This window comes from Falco peregrinus, chromosome 8 (assembly GCF_023634155.1).
Source record: "Falco peregrinus isolate bFalPer1 chromosome 8, bFalPer1.pri, whole genome shotgun sequence".
NCBI classification, from domain to species: domain Eukaryota; kingdom Metazoa; phylum Chordata; class Aves; order Falconiformes; family Falconidae; genus Falco; species Falco peregrinus.
Genome location: NC_073728.1, coordinates 31,049,474 through 31,075,370, shown reverse-complemented (window position 1 = coordinate 31,075,370; position 25,897 = coordinate 31,049,474). Strand labels below are relative to the sequence as shown.

General features: G+C 42.9%; 1 protein-coding gene across 6 annotated transcripts in view; it reads right to left on the bottom strand.

Moving 5' to 3' along the window:
- SLC15A2 (solute carrier family 15 member 2) overlaps positions 1 to 25,897 on the bottom strand; it is a 77,313-nt gene that overhangs the window by 33,509 nt on the left and 17,907 nt on the right. For 5 of the 6 annotated variants that reach the window (XM_027796488.2, XM_027796489.2, XM_027796491.2 and 2 more), the window contains 13 exons: positions 24,194 to 24,286; positions 23,001 to 23,100; positions 17,842 to 17,932; positions 15,603 to 15,680; positions 12,881 to 12,963; positions 11,550 to 11,636; positions 11,126 to 11,215; positions 10,730 to 10,774; positions 8,508 to 8,540; positions 7,352 to 7,440; positions 5,258 to 5,339; positions 3,184 to 3,309; positions 2,275 to 2,439 (listed from right to left, as the gene is read on the bottom strand). In XM_027796488.2, the coding sequence (XP_027652289.1) occupies positions 2,275 to 2,439; positions 3,184 to 3,309; positions 5,258 to 5,339; positions 7,352 to 7,440; positions 8,508 to 8,540; positions 10,730 to 10,774; positions 11,126 to 11,215; positions 11,550 to 11,636; positions 12,881 to 12,963; positions 15,603 to 15,680; positions 17,842 to 17,932; positions 23,001 to 23,100; positions 24,194 to 24,286 (1,162 nt within the window). The remainder of the gene's footprint in view (positions 1 to 2,274; positions 2,440 to 3,183; positions 3,310 to 5,257; positions 5,340 to 7,351; positions 7,441 to 8,507; positions 8,541 to 10,729; positions 10,775 to 11,125; positions 11,216 to 11,549; positions 11,637 to 12,880; positions 12,964 to 15,602; positions 15,681 to 17,841; positions 17,933 to 23,000; positions 23,101 to 24,193; positions 24,287 to 25,897) is intronic. The other variant, XM_027796490.2, reaches the window with a different exon arrangement.

The window sequence follows — 25,897 nt, the reverse complement described above, 5'->3', positions numbered from 1 at the left end:
ATGCGTGTTAGCCTCTTTCAGTCATTTACAATTAAACAGAGTGCCTTACTCCTACAAAACCTGCAACTGCCTAACTTCCAGACCTTGATTCTTGGCATATTCATAGACTTCACAGAAGCATAAAGCCAAGAGGAACAACTAGGTTACTCTTCTGATAATCATGCATCACTCATTTCCCCTGACCCTCAACGCTTCAGAGATTAAACTGTTGCATGGTGCAGGCAGAGAGCACAAGAGACTAAGATGACCAAGATGAACTGAGCTTGCTTGTGCCCGCAGTCTCTGCAGACACATTCCTGAAACAGCCACCTGGTTGGGCACACTGGAGAGTGAGAGTACCTCTCCTGGAAAGCACAACTAGAGCATCAGCTCAATAGTTAACATGATCTGCATTCATTCAAGGATAATCTATTTGGTGCACAATGCTGAAAAAAAGGACAGTAAAGGCAGCCCTGCTCTGAAGACTGTATGTCACACAAAAAGAATACAGAGCAAAGTTCTTGGCTGGTAGAAATCTACAGTTGTGCCATGTCCACTCAAGCTGGCAGGACAATTTCATTTTGCACTGCCTGCAGAGGGAACCTAGGCAAGCCAAAAGAGACTGAATCTACCTTCAGAAACTGGCTTTCTCATAAAATTTTCTAGCCCTTTCTCCACATTTTCTTCCTGATGTTAAGCCCTGAGCTTCTGATATCAAGGATCCAGAATTTCAGTATATCTATTAAATGTCTATTGTACTTCAGTGTGATATGCTGACCCACAGATAAGGTATGCCCTAAATAATGAATAGCCACCGTGAGTAATAAATGTCAGAGCAATAAATAATAATCATCATTTTTTTCCATGGGAGACACATGGGGATTAATACTAGTTTGTTGCAGACAGGCCAGCCAAATTATTACTTGTTTTCATCAATGATCCCCAGAGCTCTCAAATTAATTTCCTGCCTACTCAACAGCCCATAAAGGAGAAGAAACCAATTCCAGATTGGATCCTTCCAGGAAAGCGCTCCCACCTGAGTGAGGGGGCCAAACCCAGCAGTGAGGGAGGCTGGCATGGGCAAGCCCTACAACACAGTAGTGAGCTGGCATTACATTCTTTGTGTTGCAATGCTGAAAAAGTGACTATCATTTACCACGCTATCTTCAGCATCTCCCTTCTCTACAGCTAAGAATGACAGGTCAATAGCATCACACAACAGCATGGCTGTTCCCCAGCACATGGGAGCCTGTGCCAGGATGAATGTTCATTTAAGCACAGGCTAGATAGCTAGGGCAACACAGAGATGTATTGAAGCTCAGAGATTGCTCTGCTCCGGTCCGTCACAAGCTTTCATTTCTTAAGGACTGCGTGAAAATCACTCTAAGAGTATTCATTTCTTAAGGTAACAGCACACAGCTATCAGGGTCATAGGGAAACTTAACAATATTGTGTGATACTAAGACCCAGACTCTAAACCACAAAGCAGCAAAAAACCCCAATTTTAGGAAAAAAATTCTTCACAACAGGTATGTGATTTCTACTATACAGTACTGAACGCTTTGTGTGGCAATCCTGCAAGGTAGGATGCTGAGGAACTGCAAAGAAAATGGATATTTTAGCATAAGGACAGATTCTGATGGCATTTACACACCTGTCTCAATATGCAATAACATCATTTATTCCAAGAGAGCTTCTCAGGATACAGCTACATGTAAAAGATATCAGAATCTGGCCCTATACATCCCATACGCATCTCTCTGATTGTTGCAGCAATACACAGAAGACCAAAGGCAGCCAGCTCTGCTGCAGAGCCTGAAATGAGTGTATTTATTCTATTCAGCAAAACAAATGGGCCTTCTGTGCATCTTCACTAAACACTTGCAATAACTAAACCCAGATCCATTCCTCTGATGCTTTTATTCCATGCCCAGCCCTAGAGCCTCTTTAACATCTTTGCTTTATAGAACCATCTTTGGGGGGAAATCTCTGGCTCTCTGTTTCCTCAGCTTTCTCAAGCTCTGCTGCCTAGCAGGCATGACTTTGCTGTCCCACTGCAGCATTCGCTGGATTAAAGTGTGCCCAGAAACTCTCAGATGCCATAACGCCTCTATTAATCAACCAGCAGAAATGTGTACAGATCCAGTGCCGCCAGCTAAGAAGTCAGGTTTAGAGCATCTGAGAGCAATCAGACAGACATTGCAACTGAGCAAATGAATTAATGAGCCTATTACCCCATTGTATCATCACAGTCATTGAATTAATACTGTATTTACAATTCACTCCCACACTCACCAAGCGGCTTGATAGGCTTCCTTCTGCCTCAAAAACAATTAAGCTGTATACTGATTTTTCCTTCACAGTGTAGTTAAAAGCAAGAGACAATCCTTGATGTTGCAGGGTGAAGCGAAGACTCTGTTGCTCTCCATTCAATATTAATTTTGAGTACTCAGCTGGTTTCTATGGAAAAAACAAACTTTGTTACGCTTTCTTCAGATGAGAAAGTATCTGGCTTTTCCCAGAAAGTGCAACCCTATCTTCTCTTCAAGGGAGCCTGTAAAAAGAGGTCAGAGCTTTCTTCTACAGCTGAAGCCAGAGCGTGGAGTACCTTCCCTTGCTGGATGCAACCCAAAGGTCCGGGAACACCCTCTGCCCACACGGATACCTTTCCCCATAGCCCTGCTCTGCCCCGAAGGGACCACATCTAAAACACAGCAGGCTGCTGGTGGCCAATGGGCTGATGGGCCGAGTCCCAGATTAGCCTGACCTGTAAAATAATCTGGAAGCTGAAACAGGGAACAACCCAGTGCCCATACTCACTTAACTGCTTTCCCATTTCTTTCTTTCTTTGCAGAATCTGCCATCCAGATCTCAGCAGCAATGCCTGGTCTGAGAATTCAGAGAGGCAAGTTGAATGTCTCTACATGCTTATCTCAGTATAGTTATCCTTTATTCCTAATTATAAGTTTATTTTAGTTAGCCATTTCCTCCTCTCCCATGGAAACGTGTCTCCAAACTTTCCATTTCTGTCCCATCAATGGAGATAATATGCTCCATTTTTAAAGCTATTCCCGTGCATTTCTAAGGCAGTGGGGGTGAACAAGCTTTAGCATCTGTGGGCCTTATTAGAAAATGCCTGAAAAAAGCCCACCCTTTCTTCAACAGGGTGCAAGTCAGGCTTTCTAGCCCTACATATATGCTTACCTGAAAAGCCTCCACAGGCTGCTGAAATAGGTCCCGGTCTTGGATTATCACTTGAACAGGGTTCTTTGCCAAATTCAAGACCCGAATTAAACTTTCTTCTGGGACAAGCCGAGGCATATCGGTTTCCTAATTAAAGCAAAAGGCTTTAAGTGCCATCTATATGCTTTATTAGCACTTTAATATGTCTTCATTTTTAGCCATAATAGTCCTCCTCTCTGTAATGACACTTTTTCATCAAAAGTTGCACTGAGAGAAAACTGAACATAAATCTTACTTAGGGAGGTTTCCTCACAGTAGCTTGATAGCCAACCTATCATTCCTCCCAAAAACTGTTCTTCACACTGCTAAGCGTACAGGCTACACAACTGCTGGGTAGGTAGGAAAATGTCACTGGTTTCGTTATACAGCTCCCTAGTGCCTGGATTTAACCAACTGCCATATCAGAATGGAAAATATTGTGCTTAGTTTTCAAAAGCAGTGACCAGAATAATTATTTCCCACTGCAGCCAGTGACTGGGAGAGAATTAGGCCAGAAGCTAAGCAGTTTTGAAAATCCCAGCCCAGCTCCATGTCTGTAATCAGTGCTTGTGCATCACTTGACACCATGCTATCTAACAGCCAACTGTATAGATCTTATTCCCTGTTTTTCTGAGAAAGGGAAGATGATGCCTCTGGCACAGAGGTATCTCTTTCTGTCAGGAAAGATTTCCTAAAAAGAATACATCAATCAGCGTCAGCCTTGTACTACCTGCAGATCTAAAATGAAGTTTTTTTAATTCTCTTTTTTTATCACTCTATTTTCAAGTAGCTGCCAGAAATACTTCAAAGCTATTAATTTTTTTCTATCTCATCCTATAATGTGGGTATTGCAGGCAGTTTGAACCTAACTCAGTGGGGAGGCACACTGTCAGAGAAGATAGGGCAACACTGATTTCCCTGTACCCATACGCTGCTCTGGACCAACAGGCCTGTTAATGTTATCCAGCAAATTCCATTACTGTGGCTTTTGGTCTGCATGACCCACAGGGGGCCATCCCATCCACCTCTTTCCTAGAGATTTTAGTGGCCTTCAGGGAAAAATTTCACTGCACAGGTAGGGGAGGAACCTCTATCTAACTCACCTTGCCTCTGCCCAGAGGAGTCACCACAGCCAGAGCAGACCTTCAGCGCTCAGCCAGAGCTGCTGGTGATGGCAATGACAGCGTTTCTTTGCTCACGTACAGAGATCATAAAGAAGACCTGAACCCACAAAGTCTCATTTCAGTGAGAGACTTGTCAGTGGATTCACCTGAGGAACTAGCAGATGTTAATTCAGGGCTGTGCGCCAGCCACTCTAACAGAACGTTTTAAGCATACATAGAAGCTTTAAAAATTAATCCTGCAGTAACTTTTGTGAGACAAAGGTCAGCCAAAGTCTGCACAAGGCTGGTCACAGGCCAGAAACATGGTACAAGTCTACAGGGGCTAACATGGAGTTTACAAGAGATTTGCTGCCACCCTGTCTGGGAATGCTTTGCAGTCTCTGATGCCTGTGACTATGGAAGTGACTGCATTCACCTGCCTCACTGGATAAAAAATTTGGCTTGTAAAAAAACACATCCTCACCCTAAAATAGGAAAGTAATTAATTTTTTTAAAGAAAACACCCAAACACACCAAACCCAAAACAAAGCAAACAGCAGATACACGTTCGAAAAATAACCCTCAAACAGTAAAATATAAGCAAGCTACAGCAAGAAACAGGAGAGAGAACAGACTACCTTTTGGGAATTAATCACTAGTGTTAACTAGATGTCTGTCAAGCACTTTGATGATGGAAATCTAGAATATAGACCAATACAGATGACCGGCACAGCAAAACTGCAAAGACTAGAGAGAAAGAGACAGAGAGAAAGAGGGGGGAGAGTGGACAAAGTAAGAATTACCATTAGCAACTGGATCAGTATGCTTAATTTTAAAGAACATATTACAAACTATGATCAAGGAACGAGGTTAAAAGGATTATCTAACAGGCATCAATAAAAACTCCTGAGAGAAAGAAAGTATTTCTGAGGAATCCCTTGTGCTATACTCACATTTATTTTGATTTCTACAACAGCTGCAAGTCCAAACGCCATCCCTGCAAGGATCATACCTGTTGCCATTTTCCTAATAGGTCTATAGGGCAAATGAAAGAGGTGCCATTAAGAAAAAAAAAAAAAAAAAAAAAGTAGTTTAAAATACAGAATACCACCCCTGAGAGCCAAGGATGTGCCAAAACCATGTAATAAACTGTCCAACAGGTGGCACTGGGGATGATATGCTGTTTAAATTGCCAATCATTTAACTTAAAACTATTCTATTATTCTGTACAAGGCCAGCACTGAGGCCAATTAAAACTGATATGGCATGAAAAAGCACTCTTTGCTTGCAAGTTTCATGTTATCTTGTTCCTAGCTCTTCTAATGGGAATAGCTCATGGCATTATGTTAACCTGTGATGTTGGAAGGAGCACTAGAAATTATATATCTTCAAGCCTCTTTTGGGAAAGGCAAAAGAAAAGTAGCATGCTTTTTAGCAGCAGGAATAAGGAGCAGAAAAATGTGTCATTTGTGTCATCAGTGTTTCTGACCATCTGTGGCATCATTCTGGGTTATTTCTCATGCCAATACATTTACATTTGTAGAGAATAAAGAGCTTGCTTCTGAGCTAGGAGCAAAACTAGTGCAACTCTACCAGAGTTACATGAATGAGATAATCTAATATAAAGCAGAATAAAATAGATCCAGAACAGCAGGTCCAAACTGAGTACTAAGCTGTTGAGATTTGACCTGGTTCTAGATTCAGTGGTTTTCACTTTGTAATGGTCTGGATTCACTTTCCAGATTGACTGGGCTGTGGGAAATCCAGGTTAGGAACCCAAAGCCGAGTCTCGGTTGCATGCCCTGGGATAAAAAAAAAAAAAATATTTACTGCTTGTATCTCGTAATAAAAAATGGGTTTGATCTTTAATGTTAAATTGACATTTCGCAGCACAAACTTTTGCAGCCACACAGGCTAACACCCTGCAAGCTACAGTGTTTCCAGAGCCACTTCTACAGCTAAACTGGCCTGCTAGCATCCCACTTCCAGGGGACAGAAACAGCACGGCACTCAGTCCTGATGGGTGCAAGTGTTTGAGCTGAGAGGTAAAATAGTCTGCGAATGGATCATAAGGCAGGAAGTTTTCTGTCGAGTCCAGGCTCAGTCCAGGGCAAGGGCTCAAAATGAGGCAGCATGGAAAAATACAGCTTCTGATGTGTGTCCTCCAAAGGGTACCATCGCAGGGCTGGACAATGTCTTTGCTATGTCTTTAGGTGCAAGTAATTCAGCATGATGGGAAAGGATCGGCAGGTTGAAGGGATAGGCTTCTGAGGCTCCTTCCACCTTCCATCCCTATTTTACATGGTTTTGTCTATACAGCACTTCAGTTTGGATTAGGAACATGCTTTTTAAGCCAATCTCCCACTCATCGCCCCTTCCCATGCTGTTGTGCTGTTGTTCATGCGAGAAGCGGTGCTGGAGCATGGAAGCTTCTTTCTTTTCAGCTGAAGCTACACTGGCAGAGGCACTGCATGAATGCACATAACACACTCCCACTGCTAAAGGGCATCAGTCCATAGAGGCAGACTACAGATACTCTGAAGTAAAATCTCCCAAAATGCATGAAGTGAGTCTCAGAACCAACCTGGAGGTCTACTCACATTACACTGTACTTCTTACTAACATAGTCTAGGGATAATATGCTTGGCCCTTACGGGAATTCCCTTATGTACTCACTGGTCCAGATCCTGGTGTGGAATCTTGCTTTCACAACACCACATGGGACTGTGAATTTGGGCCCATAGGGACCTTTCAGGGAGGGAATTATTTAGGGATGATATAGGAGATAAGGTGAAAAACAAGTTGATCAAATTTGTAGAAGGACTGTTAATATCTGGGGAATAATTTCAGGGAAAATCTGTACAGAGCAGAATCACTGAATTTTTCCCCTTGGAATTTCCAGGGCCTATGGAAGAGGGTGATGCTGCCTCTTGGGGCTGAAGTAGAGGGTGAATGGAAAATTGCGTTTCTCCTCTTTAAAAGCTCTTCTGCATACTTGCTGCAAAACAAAAAGCACTGAGCTATCTGCATCGTCCCCAAGTACTTACGTGAAATTAAATTTGCACATGTTTATCAGGGGGTAGAGCCCAAGGTCAAAAATTGGGATGAAGACAAGAATAAGAAGTGGATTTAAGAACTGCAATACAAAAGAATGGGAGTTTAGTGACTAGAAAGCAACTTTCAGTAATTAAACTCATAAAGCACTGTCCTACAGAAATAATTCCATTACAGAAAGGACATGAACAAACACTTAAAAACCTCCTTTTTAAAATATAATCATAGTTTGCACTTTGACAGTTTCTGCTATTTAGTTTTCACAGGCACGAATGCATTTTGTTCATATCCTCCCCTCCAAGAGGTAAGCAAGCATCACTGGCCCAGTTTCCTGAAGAGAGAACCGAAACATGTTTTTAAAGAGTACAAAACCCACTGACAATAGAGGCAGGTGACCTTCAGTGCTGTGGTGGGACCTTACACCAAGTCAGCAATAGCGGAAACATCTCGGGACTTCAGCAAAATCCCAGAGGAACCAGCAATATTCTATGAGACTGGCAATTTCTCACACTTCCACACATCTTTGTAATCCCCCAGGACCTAAATTTCTCCTGGGAGGGGCAGAGCTTGTCTGCCAGCTAGCAGTGGCAGAGCAAGAAAACAGAGAGTGACAGAGAACAAGCAGAGAGAAATGCTGTTTCAGTTTTGAATGAAGATTGCAGGCAACAGAACAGCTTTGATTTTCTCCAGAGCTGTTCAGCGTAAGAATTGTAATCAACTGTGACAACACGGCACCATCTTGGAGCTCTCACATTTTCATCTGCCCTGCAGAAATGAAGGAAGGAAATATATTTCAGGTACAATGCTCATCCCAGCGCAGGGGCATGTCAAAAGGAGACACAGCTTGTATCCTCCACACGCCAGGACCAGTTTAAGAACTGCTATGGTGACATGTCTCCCCACACCTCTGCACTACTGTGAGAGATTCAAACTCCATATTAGGACACCCTCGGGGTCTTCTGAACCCCAACACTAAGCTTGCAAAACAGCTAGTGAGCAATAAGGCAGAGCCCACCCCACAGCAGTCAGCAGGAGAACTGCTATTACTTTCAAAAGGAGGAGACAAAGGCCACTGGTTCCATGAGAAAAATAAAAGTGAGAGAAAAATACATTTCTAAGGGTTATTTCCTACCCTAGAGTATCTTTTACCTGCATTTGGTCAGGCTGAAGGACATATATCCCCTGAAACAAAAAGATATTCCAAGTGATTCATAGACACCATAATATAACAGCGCATACAGCAAATAAGCAGCTGGTCCAGTAGAGGCTTTAGCAGCAAAGGTGTTTTCCTTTGCTTTACGTTGGCTTTAGCAGCTGATATTGTGCTCTTGACACTTGGTATCTAAGGACACAGCATTTGATGAGAATCGTTTTGCAGAAGGAAGCTATGGGCAGTCCTTGATACACAACATTTGGGACACAGCCTATGACAGGTACTGAGACCCATCTCTCAGACTGGCTGAGCCATGAACTGGGTGAGTGGGGAGGCATGGGAATGTTAGTGCCCAGGTTGGGATCTGAGCTTAGAGCTTCCTCCCTCCCTGCTTCTGTAATAGGAAAAGCCCAAATCCTACAAGCCAGTGCTTTCAAGATTCAGGACCCTCTGAGCTCTTTCAGCATTTCTCCCCAGCACCCCAAAGGATAACAAAAGACCGTCCATGAGCCAGTGGGCTGCACAAACCTCTTTCCTCCCTCCATCTGCCAAGAGTACCCAATGGGCTTTGGTCAACTCCGACTTCTTTGTTTGAGCCGAGAGTCCTCAAGGCTATAGGAAGTGCCTCACCCCTGCATCACTGTACCCAGCCCCCACAATCAGGGAAGGTCAACAGGGACAGAGGCATCCCAGACCCCAAAAGGGACTGATGAGCTGTCTCCAGGGAGGGGCTAGTGTTTGTCTGAACTCCATGCAATGTTTATCATTTGAAATTTAGACGAAGAGGGGAAAAATTAGGAAATAATGTCTTTCCAAGAAAGAACTGTGGGGGTTTGTCTCCTGCCTGCCAGGCTTGTCCTGAGCTGAATCTACAATAGCTGCCTGTCTCTGTCAGCAGCTGCCTCCCAGAAGAGTAGAAACCTCGGGTCACAGCAAAGGAGTCCTACAATTAAAAATATCAGGCAAATAAGCTTCCTGCTACTTTGTGCATACTATACAAATGTGCCATTAGGAAACAAGCCTGCAAACATTTCATCTCACACTAAATCATTCCCTGTTTAACTCTGTACTTCCTAGCTGAGCCTTTTGTCTGCAGAAGGGAAAAGCATGGACTATTACAAACACGAACTCCAACAAGCCTAATGGTGGGATCACTCCAATGTTGCAGTTAATTCTCACCTTAGTGAACTGGGACAACTCACCAGTGGAGAGCAGATGAGACTGAAACTCAAGCCAAAAATCTATACAAGTTGGTGTGACAAAAAACCCCCTGAATATATCCTTCTCCACCATGGAGAGTTTAACAAGTGACACCTGGTGATTCTTAGATCTGCTAATGGATCACTAAGTGCACATGAGCAAAACAGCACAAAGCAAAGGTTTTAGATACACATCACAAAGACTGCATGAGCTTTCATTGTTTTGTCTTAGGTGGGTAAATATTAATTAAGGTGTAGTCTTCTTCATGCCTCATTTGAATTAATTAAGCATAATGAGTATCACAAGCAGAGAGCCCAATTTTTAACAGAAGTGACACAGAAGGGCTCAAATTTTGGGCTTTAAGTAAACTTTAAACTGAAAAACAGGCACTTAGAATTCTAAATTCTGATGCGAGCATCCACAGGTAAGATTTAGATAGCCTGTTAAAACATACACATCTGGAAACCAGCCCTGTATGGTTGCATCTTTGGACAGATAGCTGATCCCCATTTACCTGTCACTGCACCATTTGTCACTCAAATCTTTGAAAAACTTTATGGCTACTGCCAAATTAATCCTCATCATATCTCTACCCTACACACCAGGTTGCTGCTGGTTTTCAGAGGCTTCATTAATGTACCACCAAGTAAGCCAGAGCAGAAATATAGATCTACAATAGCTCTAATTACACCTTAAAAGGGCTGTGCAAACTCCCTGATTTTTCTGTCTTCTGTGGGATAGCAGGCAGGAAACCCTACCTGCTCAAGGTCACAGAGCAACCAGTTGCCAGTAGGTCAGCGCTCCTGACCTTGCAGGCTGCTGATGGCTTCTCAGCACTCACTCCCTGCCAAGATGTGCTGTGATGAATTGAACATGGCTGTGCAGAGCCTCTCGCTTTTAATCGCCGAAAGTACAACTAATCAAGCATATGCTCTTAGTACTACAAGACTCCAGCTAAATAGCAAGAGCAGTGATGTTACTACTAGTCTTACCAACCCTGGTGACATTAAGTACTTACAAAATCAGCATTCATTTTTGTGGCTTGCAAAGTCCACCTGGATCCCTAAGGAGAAAACAGACAGCTGTGAAGCCTTCAAGATGCCCTAGGGGATTAGAAAACATGGAGACAGAGAAGACTATGGTGTTGGAGGTCTTACTTCCGATCTATTCCTTCCCTTCCCTGTAACACCTGCCAGTAGGCAGGGCACATGCTACCTTCTCACCCTCCTGTGGCAGACACCCATCCGGACTGTGAAGGGATGGTCAGCAGTGATGGTGGGTACTGCTTTAGCACGCCCCCGACACCTGGTAGGAGCAGGGCGCTCTGTGTCCCCAGGATGTTTTGGTGATACCTTGGAAGGACAAGGGTGCAAACCCAGGCTGGCAGGCAGACCTGCAATGCACTGTACTGTACCTGCTGATCAAACAGGGCCCAGAACATTGGCAGTGGTATGAAGAGGAAAAGAACACGTGTCACCATTTTAACCTCCCCAATCAGCTGTTTCTATAAAGGGAACAGACAAAAAACGTAAGATGAGGGTGAAAACCCAACAGGTGATTCAAGCCACAAAGCATGAGAGCTCCTATTTCTTTCTGCACGGCAGTTATTCTTCACACTTATTCGTGATAGTGGACATATTTGCATTTCTGCATTTCAGTGCAGCACCTAAACTGTCCATTAAGGGTCAGGAGAGTACAGATGTGGGAAGGGACAGGACAAATGAGAGCCCAGTGCATGTGAGGAGTAGTGTGGCCAGGCCAGTCTTAACTGCCTCCCCTGTCTGTCTGCCCATGTTTCCCCTTCCCCCTCCAAACCCGCCAGGTAGAAAATTGCTTACTGAGTATTTTTCTGACGCCCAGTCCAGCCAGTGATCTCTCTTTGGAATCTGACGGGAGCGGTTTTTCAGCCGGTTTTTAATAGCAAACTAGGGGGAAAAACAGGTAACTCCCTTGTGGCACACCTAGCCTTGTCACGTTCCCAGCTGAAGGCTGCCCTCCCCACCCCCAAATGTAAGCAATGCCAGAAAATTGCAGGGGTTTTGCTGGACACTTCCAAGATCTCAGATTAGATGCTTTATGACCAATTCTCTGCAGGGAAGTTTCTGTGACATTGGTTGATTAAAGGTATGATGTGGGAATGAACAACCTCATGGACTTACTTTTCAGAGACAAATCTAACGCTAGCCCCCCAAAGACAGTTTCACGCTTCATTTAAAACCTGCTACATGATAAAGCTTTAAACAATTTCTTCATTTCTCTTCCAAAAAGTGCCTGTCAGATTGACCACTGTGCGGGGGAGGAAAAGCTTCATTATCCAAAACAATGTCAAAACCAGAACTCTCACTCCCTTCTTGTTCTGTAGATCTTTCTTTGCATATTCCTGGCATAACCCATGCCTCATTCACTCCTAGACCAACTTTCAAGTTGGTTTCTCACTGGAGGATAAATCAGCAACACTGAATTTATAACTTGTTTGTTTATACTGTGTGCTCCAGCCACTGAACACAGCCACCCAGCAAAAAGAGTGGCAGACCTCACTTAGAAAGCCTATCTTTAAGATCTGGCCTGTTTCCCCAAGGTAAATCTGTCACTAGGATTGACCTAGGTAAAAAGAAAACATCTGCTGTTAGCAACAGCTTCCTGAAAAAGAAACATAATTATCTGCCTAATAGTAAGAGAGTATTTTTTCCACATACTATATTCAGCTCACACACTGTGAAAAATAATTGACAAGGCTATAATGCAACTTCAGCAGGTGTCTCTTGCATTAACATGAACATGCTGAATGTGCATAATATGAATGTGTATTATTACTGTCTGTTAAACTGATAAACCTCAGTGAGATTATTCAGCTGAAAAAAATTGAGTCATATATCTGATACTCTGTGAGTTTCTGAATTTTCCTTTCAGTTCAACCTCCACCAGCATTTGCCACTAGTGGTTCTGTTGTCATCAGCTGAACAGTTCATGGAGCTAAGGAAAAGCAATTGAAATGTTGAAAGAATAAACTAGGGTGTAAACGTGTTTCTTATTCCTTACAGCTCATTAGCAAGATATCCAGAGGCAGCACACAGAAGAACTCCATAGGTCACCTCCCCTTTCCCTTTGTACTTTTCTGACCTGCAGACTCAGAGTCAAGAACGAAAAAGAGAGCATGGCACACACTTACGCAGATGCATTTGCACACTTCCAGTAAGACATTCCCTTGTGGTGGCGTTTTTCTGTACAGTCCACTTCCAGCAATGAACACAACTGAAAAATATTATAATCCAAATGGGAATTTATATGACTGAGCCTCAGTCCTGCACTAGCTTCTGGGAAGGACCCCCACCCCTCTATTCAACAGAAATCCTCTGCCCTTGGGGCTTACAGGATTGCACTTTTAACAAAATAAATATACAGGACTCCTTTAATGCCTTCAGATGGAAGAAAATGCAACATCCTAGAAGGGGCAGTGTGATGAAGTCACCATCATCTTCTCATGATCTGCTCTGGGACAACAGGCACCTCCATATCTGATTCATGCTGGGAATTAAAGCTTTGACATTTCCCTCCATCTAGGCTTTTTGCAGAATAAACTTAAAATACAATCCACATTGAATTGATGCACCTATTGTTGGAAATCAGCCCTGACTTATTGCAACCATGTGAGGATTAATCCAGGTCCAATGTGGTTCTGTGTACTTGCACCTCACACACATTTCAATGGAAACTACCATGAAGGTCACTGCATCACATGCTGCTGTTAACAGATATTACCTCCATTTATGGTTTCCACAAAGGATATACAATTTAAGATATTGTTTTTTCTTGGTTTTCACCCTCAAAGCACAAAGAATATTGAACTGAGGCTTCAAAATCCTGTGAGGGATAGGGCTATCCAATTACATATCATTTATCCTGCTCTTCGAGAGCCTCTGAGCATGTTGCAATTCCAAAGATGTTAGCAGGGAGAAGCACAATAAAAGCTGAGCATGAAATCCACATAACAAACCAACCTCAACTTTTTAAACTAACCCAATTGTCTGGGACAGTCCACAGCCAGTGGAGAAAAGCAGGCACCTCTGTCCTAACACAGGAGGCCTGGCACACAGCAGGGAACTCACCATTTCTCTTTTCTATGAAAACTCTTTGCATCCAGTTTCGACTTGCAGAACTGTCAGAGATCTCTGAAGTCGGTTTAGGTGAGCTGCACTGAAAGACACTTGTCCAAACTCATCCAGAGGGGGTAGTTGCACTACTTAATTTTTAGCATCTCCCTGTGGACCTGCTGGTGCTTCTGAAAGGTGATTCATCAGGTTTGCTGAAATACCTTCTGGCGATGCCATTGACTTCTTTGGGAACTGATGTTTCTGTATTAGGCTTGGCATTTGGAATTAAATAATATCAGTCTTTCCGCCATCTTTCAGAAGCTGAAGCAGCCCAGAAAATCTTGTTCTATATGATTTCCGTTCTGCCTCTAAATCTATCCTTGCATTCCACCATCATGGGGAGAGGGCCAGTCAGGGCTGAAAGGGTATTTTCTCCAGTTCTGCATGCTGCTCACATAGGCAAATATATCACTTCCAAGAGCATTTTAGCATGTTACAAAAGAACACAGAGCTGCTTTGCTAGGCAGGCCATGGAATCTGGCAGCAGGACACTAGCTAAAACACATTTTGATTGATGCCCTCACCGAAACTGCAATATTTACACGTCCATTTTCCCCTGGGCAACTACTACTCTGCTAGAAACATTCATCACACAATGGTGCACAGAGGAGCCTGTGCTGCCTTAAACTGATAGGAAGAGGCCACAGGGGAAAAGAGAAGCTTCTCAGGCCCGTGCCCATGCACTTTCTTGAAAATAATTGCTGTAATGTTAGCTGTGGCCTAATAACATTTCTCCACCATCCTGATTCTTCCCTCTGACGGAAGTTTGAGGGGAGAGAGCAACATTCACATTCTCTGGGGGACAAACTGTTCAAATCACAGATGCTGTGGTGAAATCACACAATTGCCTGTCTCTCAATTAAACTAACAAACTGAATGAGAAGTCACCCCGTGCTGCGTCAAAGCCTCTCAAATGTAGCGTAATAAGGGGACTGCTCCCCTCAGCAGTTTGCAACTGTGAAACTAAAGCTAATGGTGCATCCTCTGTATCGCTACCAAGGAGTAACAGTAAGAATGTGGAAATCGCCAAGTATTTTATAAGGGTTGAAGAAGAAACCTTGACAAGGACATTAATGGGGCTAAGATGCAAGCTTTATGAAGCAGGGTGATTGCAGCTCCTGACACTTGGACAATAAGGGCTTTTTATTGCAACACAGTAAGTTGTCACTGTAATTGTGGGAATTACTTCAGCCAAGCAAAGTGAGACAGCTCAGAATAAAGTAACATCTCATTCAGCTCCTTCTGTATTTCTGTGGAACATAGATTCTGAAGGAAAAGTCTGAGCCGTTAAAGATGGTCCCAAGCTGCAAAGAGCCTGTGGAAAGTTTAGAGGCAGCATGGTAAGCTTCTCATCTATAAGCTGGGGAACTCTGAGGACTGCTCATATTGCAGTTCAAAGGCCAAGCCTGCTCATAGGCAAAGCTGCAAGCCATCAGGAGAGTCCTTTTGGTGCCTCCCTTCGCTTTATAGAGTAAAGCAATTGTATTGCGAAACATCCACCAGATCACCCTCTTGTCAGTATCGTGATAAAGGACTACAGTAAAACCATGGTCTGCCCACCACTAGCTGAACTCGTGATCTTTCTTGCTGCTCTGAACTGTGGAATTGTTGGAAGACCTGAACCCTCGAGTTTCCCATCGCAGAATCCATCCAGAGCTAGTGAATTCATGCATTTGCTCATCTATCCATGGACTCAAAAAAGGTAACTCCTATTACAAGCAGTACTGTACAAGCACTTACCAAGCGCCAACACCATCAGTGCTGCTGGGACACCAAAAGCCAGTGCATAACAATCTTCTCCAAAACATTTCACATCCCCTGAAAGAGTCATCAGAAATAAAAACACCTCATTACAGTCAGACTTATGTTACCAGGCCTTTGATTTGCTACCCCTAAATCAGTCATTTCCCTGGCTTTAAATCTTCTTTGCTGGTGTCTGACACTGTGAATTGAATCTCCTTGAAACAGTTGTCCTCCCTTGATGAAGACAATTTGGAAGCAGGGTTAGTGTCTGCCAGCAAAAGCAGCTGATAATGGGATATTGATGAGAGCAGTAGAAGGGACAGGGCAGACAAATAGGTAGAAATAAGTAGTAGGAACTGTAATTGGGAGAAACCCCACCACATTTATAATAACCTGAAGCCACTCCGTATTTGCCTAGATCTAAATAACCAGTACTGTGTTTCCACATTATTTGTGCCAGCTGCATGAGTCACTGAGCTAAAAACCTGAATCTGATTTCATAGCAACCTGCAGGGGACAAAGTAGAAGCCAGTAGCCCTACTATCTAAGTGGGAACACAGGATTAGTCTTAAAACTCCATTTCCCTTTCTCACCACCTTCCCAATCTCACTAGAGGCAGCCTGCTCCAAATGTCAGGTCTTGCAATAACCCATCAGGAAGCCAGGCTTGTTACAGCATGGCTTTGATTGATCTGAGCTACAGTTCACTGAAACCCTGCACCTCTTGGACCAGGTCAGTTCTTGCACCACGTGAATTTAGAGGTCCAGTTGCAAACAGCTAGCCAGCAGTGGGGTCCGTGTTTGTACACCAGTGGCTACAAATTACTGCAATCTTACATGGAGTAATAACAAAATGGCTAAAATAAGACAACATAGTTATCAGCAAACCAACTCATGAATCCTTCAGTGGTTCCTGTTTGTTTTCCCTGGGCAGTCACTGTCATCTGCATAGCTCTATGCATGCATAGCATTTATTCACTTATTTTCAGCAAATCAGCTGAAATCCAACAAAGCTGACAGCAAGACATTATGGGCACGCTGAACTTTTGACTTGTAAAATGAGTTGCACTTCTCTACCTAAAAGTATATATTCTACATTTTGCCAAATGTCTATGAACTGCATTTCTTGCTCTTCCAAAAAGAGCTTTCATAGTCAGCAAAAATTTTACTCTTTCCCCATTCTCTCCACCACATTTCCATGTTGCAACTAGTTTATTGCTAGGCAATATTGGCACAGGTTTTGATGTTCAAAGGGGACTGGATTTTCATCTGCCCACTGACTACATTGAGCAAAAGCCCCTTCCCAAAAGAATGCTGACCTACAGGTATCAGTGAGGGAAAGAGCAAGAGATACAGCATTTGTCTTTGGCCCTACGCAAGGTGTAAATATGAGACAAGCACAATTGCCTACAGCCTTGTGAAATGAATCGCCTGTTAAAACAACCACTCTGAACAAAGAAAGCTTCCTGGAAGCCACAGGATGAAATGAAAAAAAAAAAAAAGCTATTATATATGAAGGCTATCTTGTCCCTGTCCCTATCCCTATTGCCTATAGCCTGCTGCTCTGTGTCTGTATTTACAGCGTGTCAATCCTCTTGGCTTCTAGGTGCTGCAATACAATGAAATAAGTGCAGCAAGATTCAGGGACTAAAAAGGGTTGTGAAGCTGGCTAGAATATAAAGTAGGTCTTAAATGGGGCATAGCCCTGTGCTTTGTCTTCAAAGCTAGTTGCTCAGGGCTGCAATTTTGCAAGCAGGCCAACACAGACATGCCTGGGTGCCAGGACAGAGTCTCCTGAAGTCAGCAGCACCCTCTGGGAGAGAGACTCTAGGAGTAGAAAGCTGGCCCTGCTAAGTTTTTCAGCCTTGACACCTGCACAGGACAGCAGAGATCAGTTGCCATTCACAGGTCACCTGCAGACAAGACAGGGGACTAATCCTTCACTGGCAATGGGGAAGATTAGACGACCATACAGGTCCTTCAACCTTTCATATTTTAATTCTACAGTTCAGGCTGGCTTTGAAATACAACCTGGAATATAGTTTCTGTGACTTGTCTGCTAGTACTATAAATCTGTTATGCTGCTACAGCAGGATTAACAAGGCGTAAATGCAATACACTGACCACTGTACAGATAATATCATTTCTGCCATTCAGTTGTCACAAGAGCCTAACTATGCACAGCGAAGTAGCCAGAGGGCAGCTAATTTATTGTCTTATTCTAAATCAACACTGACCTCTTAATACAGGAGTTACAAACGTGGAGATCAAACTTCCAGCATTAATGGATAAATAGAAGATGGAAAAAAACTTGCTTCTCTCCGAGGTCTAAAACAAGAGAAGACAATATCAATGTCATGGCTAACGCTCAGCATTGGGCTTGCAAATTGAACACTATCAATTCTCTTGTTAGGAAGGCTGGGTAAATATTGACACTCAGTGCATAAAAAGCTAAGCAAACAAGCTTGCATTCAGGTGATGGTAAATGCTCACACAAACCAGCTCATGTTACTTGAGAAGCGCTTTGGGACTTTTTGGCATTTCAGAGGAAAAGCCACTGTTTTGAGAGTGTTGCAAGACTGGAAGAAAGGGAGAGCATTTACTTATTCAGAATAAGTAGCATGATTCAGATCCTCTGTCACCTAATTCAATCCAATTTGGCAGTTTGACAAACTCATAATTTCTTCCCATACCCGAGCTCCTTCCCCTCTCCCCCATCCTCTCCTGTGTAGAAACAGAAAAAGAAACCTATGTATTTTGAGGAGCTGATAATGACAGCATAGATGAGAGAGTGCCAGCAAACGAGAGGTATCCATCAGACAGGAGATCACCAAGCTAAGGCCGGTCAACCTCAAACTAATAAGGTAAATTAAATATACAGGAACAAATTCAAGAGCCTGATGGAAGGATGGACTCTAAGAGAAAAAGTTCAGAATTTAACTGATGTTTTAACATAATATAGTTCATACATTCAAAGGATTCCTGTTGATCTTCTTCTTGCATAATTCATAATTTGAAACGAATCAAGAACTTGATGCTGAGTTTGGTCTTTTTTGCAGGAGTAATGTGTGAGGGCATTCAACCAAGAGCAGTCTTACCTTGCTTGTGGGGGAGACATACATGCACAGTTGCATGCACATACACTGTGCCAAACCTCCTTCTGTGCCCGGGTGGGCCAGCGGAGTGGAGAAAGAAAAGCAGGCTACCTGACCTACCCAATGCTTATCTGTATCACCAGCTGTAGGACACTTGAGTGTCACCAAGCCCTGTAAAGGTAGTGGGCAAACTGCTTGGGACACGGCTTGGTGCCTAGCAGAGCACCTTGAGCCACATCCCTATGACCTGAGCATCATTTGAATGTGAAGCTTTAAATTAGCTGAGTAGGAGGAAGCTCCACAGGGGCCTGGTTCTGCCCTCTCTCCTTCTAAAATGTCCTGCTCCCTTCTGCTCCCGGAGACAATATTCACAAGCCTAGAAAACAGGAGAAATTGTGAAGAATTGCAGGCAGCTAAAAGGGAACAGCTCTTAAGGAATGAAGCCTGGGATTCAAAAATGTCACAAAACTTCCCATAACTGATGGTGCAGCCAACAGGAAATACTGACACTTCACATGTCAAGAAGCCTCTTATCACAGGGGATTGCTGCAGGGCAGGTGAGCAGGTGGGAGGGCATGGGAGGACTTCTTCATGTCACCTTGTGAAGCAGGTACTGGGAAGGTGAGGGTGAGAGCCTCATCCCTCCCACTGGCACCCACCAAGGAATCTAGGGGTCCCCTCACTTGGATTAAGGGCTTCTTGCCTTGCCCCAGGACAGTTATGAAGACCCCATCAATTTGAACTTTTGGTTCTTCCACAGTTTTATTGCCTAACGTGTCCCAGGCAATCTTAGGCATACATTACTCGCAAATTATTTCTCCAGAGTAAAAAGATTTGCAAGCCTTACAATAATCATCTCTATGGCGTGTTCCTATGGTTAATAGCAAACAGCACTGGGTCTTACTTTCCCTTATACTCCATTTCTGTCCTTACCAGTGTTTTTGATTACTTGGAACATTCTACTGCCAAGCTAGTAAAAGTGTATTTTCTTCTTCATTCTACCCTTGTGATTACTTATTCATTATCACAAGGAAATCTAGAGAAATGAGCAGCCTCAGCAATCTCTCCTGCTCCCAGAGTAGCCCTGTCATAGCTTGTTACGAGTGGTGCTGTAGAGCCCTCACAGTCCTGCCCTCTTCTAGTCAAATTCTCATGCCATGTCTCTAGCCCTTCATATCTGAACAACTTGGAATTTCTGAGAGCTGAGAAAAACTCAGGAATGCAGCTCTCTTTATGATAAAATCTAGAGCAACAATTACCAAAAAGCTTGTGCTGGTAAGAGAAGAGGATAGTGATGCCTAAAGAATTTGTAGCATCTTATTTCATACATTTTCAGATTTCAGTGATGGGAAAAAATGGTCAGAGAAAAGCAGAAGTACAAAAATAATGACCCAGAAGCTTGCAAATTACACTGATTGGAAAAAAAGAATTCCCTCCCTATTTTCTTAATCTTTGGAGCAGACGTACATTAACAACATGATTTGGATTAGCTAATTTGAGAAAAGGTACCGTACACAATAATCCTGATCTCCTTGGCAACCAGAAAGTAAAGAAACAAAGAGAAAACTATTTAGTACCTTAAGCGCCATATCACGCTGTTTGAAAGCAGCTTTGGTGCTTAATTAATATGCACAGCAGCCTTCATACTCATATAACAGAAATATAATTTTGTCCAGGCGTTTTTAGCTTGGACTCCTAATCTCATAGACAAAGATGCTTGGAAGTCTCCTGCAGATAAATCTACTTTCCCTTTCTGACCTCCTGCTGAATCAGTCTCCACTACTGTTTGTAGTAGCACTGTTCTCAAAGTGGCAGATCAAGACTATTACACTCGTAAAGAACTTCAAAGAAAACCAAACCAGTGGCGTGCATTTACCTCCAAATATAAATTTGTCTTTACGTGGGAATAGCATAGGCAATTTGTTTATTCGTTTTCTATACAGAACTACCCCATGCCTAGTTTCCAGATGGAACAACTAAGCCTGTGCACTTAAGGACTCATCTGAAGTTTATTGGAATCCTGAAAACTAAGGGAGAATCAAATGCTTCATTTCATTGGGAATTTTCAAAACTTATTTCATCCTACCTGGAGTGGAAGACAAAAAATATAAGTCCTCTCAAACACCAGTCTGGAGGGGAGAAATATTCTGGCTAGGCCCAAAACTTTAATTCCTTACAAAATGAAAACTTCTCATTCTGATTTTGAAGACTAAATGCCCTACCACATAGCATAAAATACTTTTTTTTCCTTCTGAAAGGCCAAGTCATTTCACAATGGTAAAATACAAAACTTTCTATTCTGAAAGGAATGACTAGAGCAAAATGTATTGTCCTTATCAAAGGGTTTTTACAGTTTTCTTTCCCTAACTTAGCTTTTCCTGAAGACGACACACAGGCGAATGTTTGAGCCTTAGTGTTTGATAAATTTGTTGGAGAGGCGTAGTCTGAGCACTGAAGAATGGGTACAGGCCCACACAACCACAGGCAATTCAGGTTTGTCTCTGTAACTCAGTTGTGGTGTTTGGTGTCAGGTAAGTTTGGGATAATAGTATGTATGTATGTGCCTGACCGGGGTGCTGAGATTCATTAGCTGAAGTCTATAAAACACTCCGAAGATAAGTGGTACGTATTATCATACTGTAATTAGTTGGTAATTGAAAGATGCTGGATAAACATTATTAATCATTAATATTCACAGAAGCAGCACTTCTGAAAACGCTGCTGCAACACCTGTTAGAATCCTTCTGGGACAACTATCGGGGCTGCAGGCTGGGATGCCCACATGCTACCATGCACGCAGCATATTCCCAGAGCACACATGCTGTACTGCCAGCCTGCTTTCAGTCAGAGTTGTACCAACTGGAGGGGCTGGTGACCACCAGATGATTGCTGCTCCCTCTTCTGCAGCATCCTCTAAAGCACCGAGTCCAACTGACAGCACAGGATGGACATGCCTGCAAAAGGATCTGTTTTGAACAAACGACCATGAAACATCCTGTGTTTTTAAGCTTCATCTCTTCAGCATCACACAGTTCATGTGCAGAAAGCACAAGTTTTCCCAAATTTTTAAAATATAAATTTTAGTCTATATTATTCATTCATTGAATGCGGACTACGTGCTGTGGCATTGCAAAAGACATACAGCGAACTGCCCTGCAGAGCTCCTATCCCTTGTCCATGGCCAAAGGGACCTGTCCAACTCTACCAGTGCCTTTCCTGACAGACCATTAGTCTCATGTCCTTCTTCAATGTCTCCATTGATGGGAATTTCCATCTCCCAAAGGTCCTAATCTTTCCCAGTGCTTTTCTAGATCTACTTTTGAAAATTTTTGCCTACCATTAGTCCTAAATAAGCCCCCTTGAATTTAAGCCTACTCATCACAGAACCTAACACTTATTTTCTTTCTTGTAGCTGTGGCCTTCTACATATTTGAGGACTTACGCCATGCACAGAGGTTGCTGATTTGAATACTGTCATTGAGAAAACCAAAATTTTCATTTGCATGTTAAGTCAACATAAATCTAAGTGCTTTATTTCAGGTCAACTTGAAAATTTAGCATTTTGCCTGAGGATTAGTACCTCCTGACCTGCTTCACTTCTTTAAGCACTACCTTATCCCCAATTGTGCTGCATAATGGGAGTTTGAGATTAGTGCAGGTGAGGGGCTAAGCACTCATGATAGAGAATGAGGTCATGAAGCAACTGGACTACAATTCACAGGAGTCAGAGCACAAACAGCTGAAAAGAAACATTTTCCCAACTGTTCAGAACTTTCCATTCTGGAATATCTAGAAAACATTCTGGGTAGATTTGGTACCAGCACTACTTTCAAAAGACTGGAATTTCCTACAGTTCTTTCTGAACGATATCTAAATCACAAACGATGACTGATCTGAGGGACAATTCCCAAGGAAGCATAGACTGGTGATACAATTTTCTCTTTCATTTATTGTATTTCATTGCAGTGCATTATAATCACCCTTGTTAAGCTGGTTCAGAAATGGCTACAGTTCCATGATACGTGATACAGTTTTCCAACTACTCTGACATCCAATTAACATTTAGATGATTTGATGCAATTATGACCTATCCTTCCCAATATCAGTCCTGTTCTGCTGCCATTTTCCTTTCCTGAAGCATCCAGTTTGTCTCAAGTCTTATGCAAATCATCCTACCTCCATCTTACTACACCTTTTCCTAGCAAACTAGCCCTTATTCTAGTATAACAGGGTTTGATCACATAAACATCCTCATAAAGTAAGAAGACACTGCAGATTTTAGGAAAAAAAACAAATCTTACATGTTCCTCTTCAAACTGGTCCCCACCAAATGCAGAGACACAGGGCTTGATACCTCCCGTTCCAAGGGCGATCAAAAACAGACCAACCATAGACAGGATCCTTCATGCAAGAACAAAAATATCACCATTGCAGAACCTTACCAGTGCTTATGAGAGCATTTTAGTGTCACCCAACCATGATTCTTCTGATATCATTGTCTTTTGCCTTGGGTAGTGATGATAAGCCAGCTAAGTGCAAACAACAAATCAATTAGCCTCATTTCTGCATTCAGTAGCAGTCAATTAACTAAACTGGTTTTGTCAGTTTCTTGCTGTTCTGAGGCCCAACGGACACACTTGAGATCAAAGATCCATGGGATTATTTTTGACTCATATGAGAACAAAAGATTGCAGAGATCAATTGAGAAAAAGAAAAAAGAAAAACAAAACAAAAGAAGTCTTTTCCTGTAGCCTTCCAGCCTGGGTAAGCACAGACAAACTGAATTAGACTCATTCTTGGGTGCTTTCTACTTCCCTGTGCAGCTCAAAATACCATTGTTGGCCCAACAGATTATGTCTGTAGGGAACAGGAGTGTCAGGACTCGCCAGGTCTGCAACAAAAGGAAACTGTTCCAAAAATTAGATGTGCTCCTGCCTGCATGTGCATATTTTTAGATCTGCGACCATATAGGCAAAACAGCTTGGTGATTTCAGAGACGCCAGCTGAGGAACTACTCCGAGAAGCCTATCTGTTCCAAATCTAGAGGGCAAAAAGGGTTGTACTTTACAGAGAGACAGACCCTTCCTCTCTTGCATCAGAAAATATATCTTTGGTTTTGTGTTGCCATGCACACAGGGGAACCTTGCTGAGCTGGGCAGCAATGCTGATGAGGAAATGAGGGAGGAATGAGCCTGGTGCAGGCAGCTGGATGGAGGAGAACAAACTCCAATAGCACAGTACAGTAGAGAGGTGCCTACATCAAAGAGTTTAAAGTCTCTGTGGTGGTTTCCAACTCTAGAAATGCAACTAGAGTGCGTTCACTCTCTAGATCTGCCCTTCTGCTCTTACTCAGACATCTCAAACTCTTCCCTGGTAAAAGCAACCTATGCACAGCCCCAAACTGCTGGCCTGATGGAGGTAAAAAAGTACAGTCCTGGGTAAACCAGCTACCATCACAACCTACTACAGCGCTGGAGCTTCAACAGCTACTTACACATGAACCGTCTGGTTGCCTAGGGATGGAATTGCACCCACTGACTTTATCAGATGGCCAACGACATACACAATGGAGAGGTAGATGATCGTCCTGTGAGGAAAGCAAACAGCAATGACTGAAGGTGCTGGGTGATGTACAGTCAAAAAGTAGAAATTGCTTTTACTTCCTGATACGTCAGGTCTACTTGGCAGACACACAAGGAATTGGTTTGTTCATACTACTGGTATAGCAGGCAGCTATAACTTTTGTCGACACTGAGTGCACTAGAAGAAACAAATATGTGAATCAGTTCAAATTAAGGAATGTTAGCCCCTGCTTTCTTTGCAGAGGTTGCTGAGCAAAATAAACTAGAAGTGTTCCAGTCTTGTCAGGCATGGAAAGCTGCAAATAGAACTCAACCTCCAGATTACTAATAACTGGTATTTTGTAGCATACATCTAAGTTAATCCCTTGACTGGAAGTCATCTATAGGGACTGTTGCCCATGTTCAACCCACCTAACACATCTGCATTAGGAGCGTGGTTTCCCCATTGCAAGTCTGTTTTAGATCCCAAGCGCCTCTGAAGGATTGAGCTCACCTATCTTCCTCCCATGTCTTGGTGAGGGAGAAGAAATCTGACTAGGAGGATCAGGCTCTTGAGTGTATTCTATTCCTTCATCACTTTCAGGATTAAGAGATGTCTACCTATTTATATGCAGACAACACACACAGAGGAAATGGAAGGACTTGTTAGGACAGAGGCACTAGAAGAACCCTTATAAGCTTTGAGCATGGAAGTGGTCCTCAACACATCCAAACCCTGGTTGCAACAGCTAATTTAGAGCCACATCAGATCATTCCTAAAAGCCCCTCGAATCTGTCATCCTGTCCTTGGTATTAGCCAAGGTCCAGCTACTACAGCAAAAGCCACCTCCCATTAAGTCATAGGGATTACTCCAGGAAAAGTCTCTTGCCTAATGCAAAAAAGTCTGCATAAGAATTTACCTTCTCACAACATCATGCTGCAGGATCGATATCCTCAAACACCAATGACCATTGCTAGGTGATCTTAAATAATGAACTTAATAAATCCACACTGTTATTTTTTTCATTCAAATGACAAGAGAATGACTAAAATTGAGCACAAAGGAAAAAGAGCATTGATATCTCCTTAAGAACCTTCTGCTGGAAAGGCATATGGCAGCTGGTTTTTTCCTGTTAAGCCTCTTCTGCCAGGCATGCTTAGACCCAGAGAGAAGAGTTCAGCTGCACTTCACCACTCTGACAGCCAAGACTCCTCAGACAATGAACAAACAGTGCCGAGCAAATAAAGTCCTATATCTAACTGCTCACCACCACTCTGGGGAAGATGATGGCCCACAACTTATCAGTAGAAAGGAAAACTGCTTAACTTACTCAGGGAGAGTTTACCTGGTTATGTGCTGAAGGAGATTATTTGAGTGAGCCCAGGTTTCTCTGGAATAAAAATGGGCATGCTTACACATTCCCTATGCTGTGAAAGCATAAGTCAGTATAGCATAGTTAGCGACATTTCATCTGAAATGGCAAGATCTAGAGGATGACACCGCTTCCTCACCATCTTTGAATCCTTCTCAGAAGCAGATCTTGGCAAGCTGAGGGTTAACCGTCCTACACCTCAGCTTCCTCAAGGTGGGTAGGGATGGACAGTGGAGGAAAAGTGTGCTAATGACATTTAATTT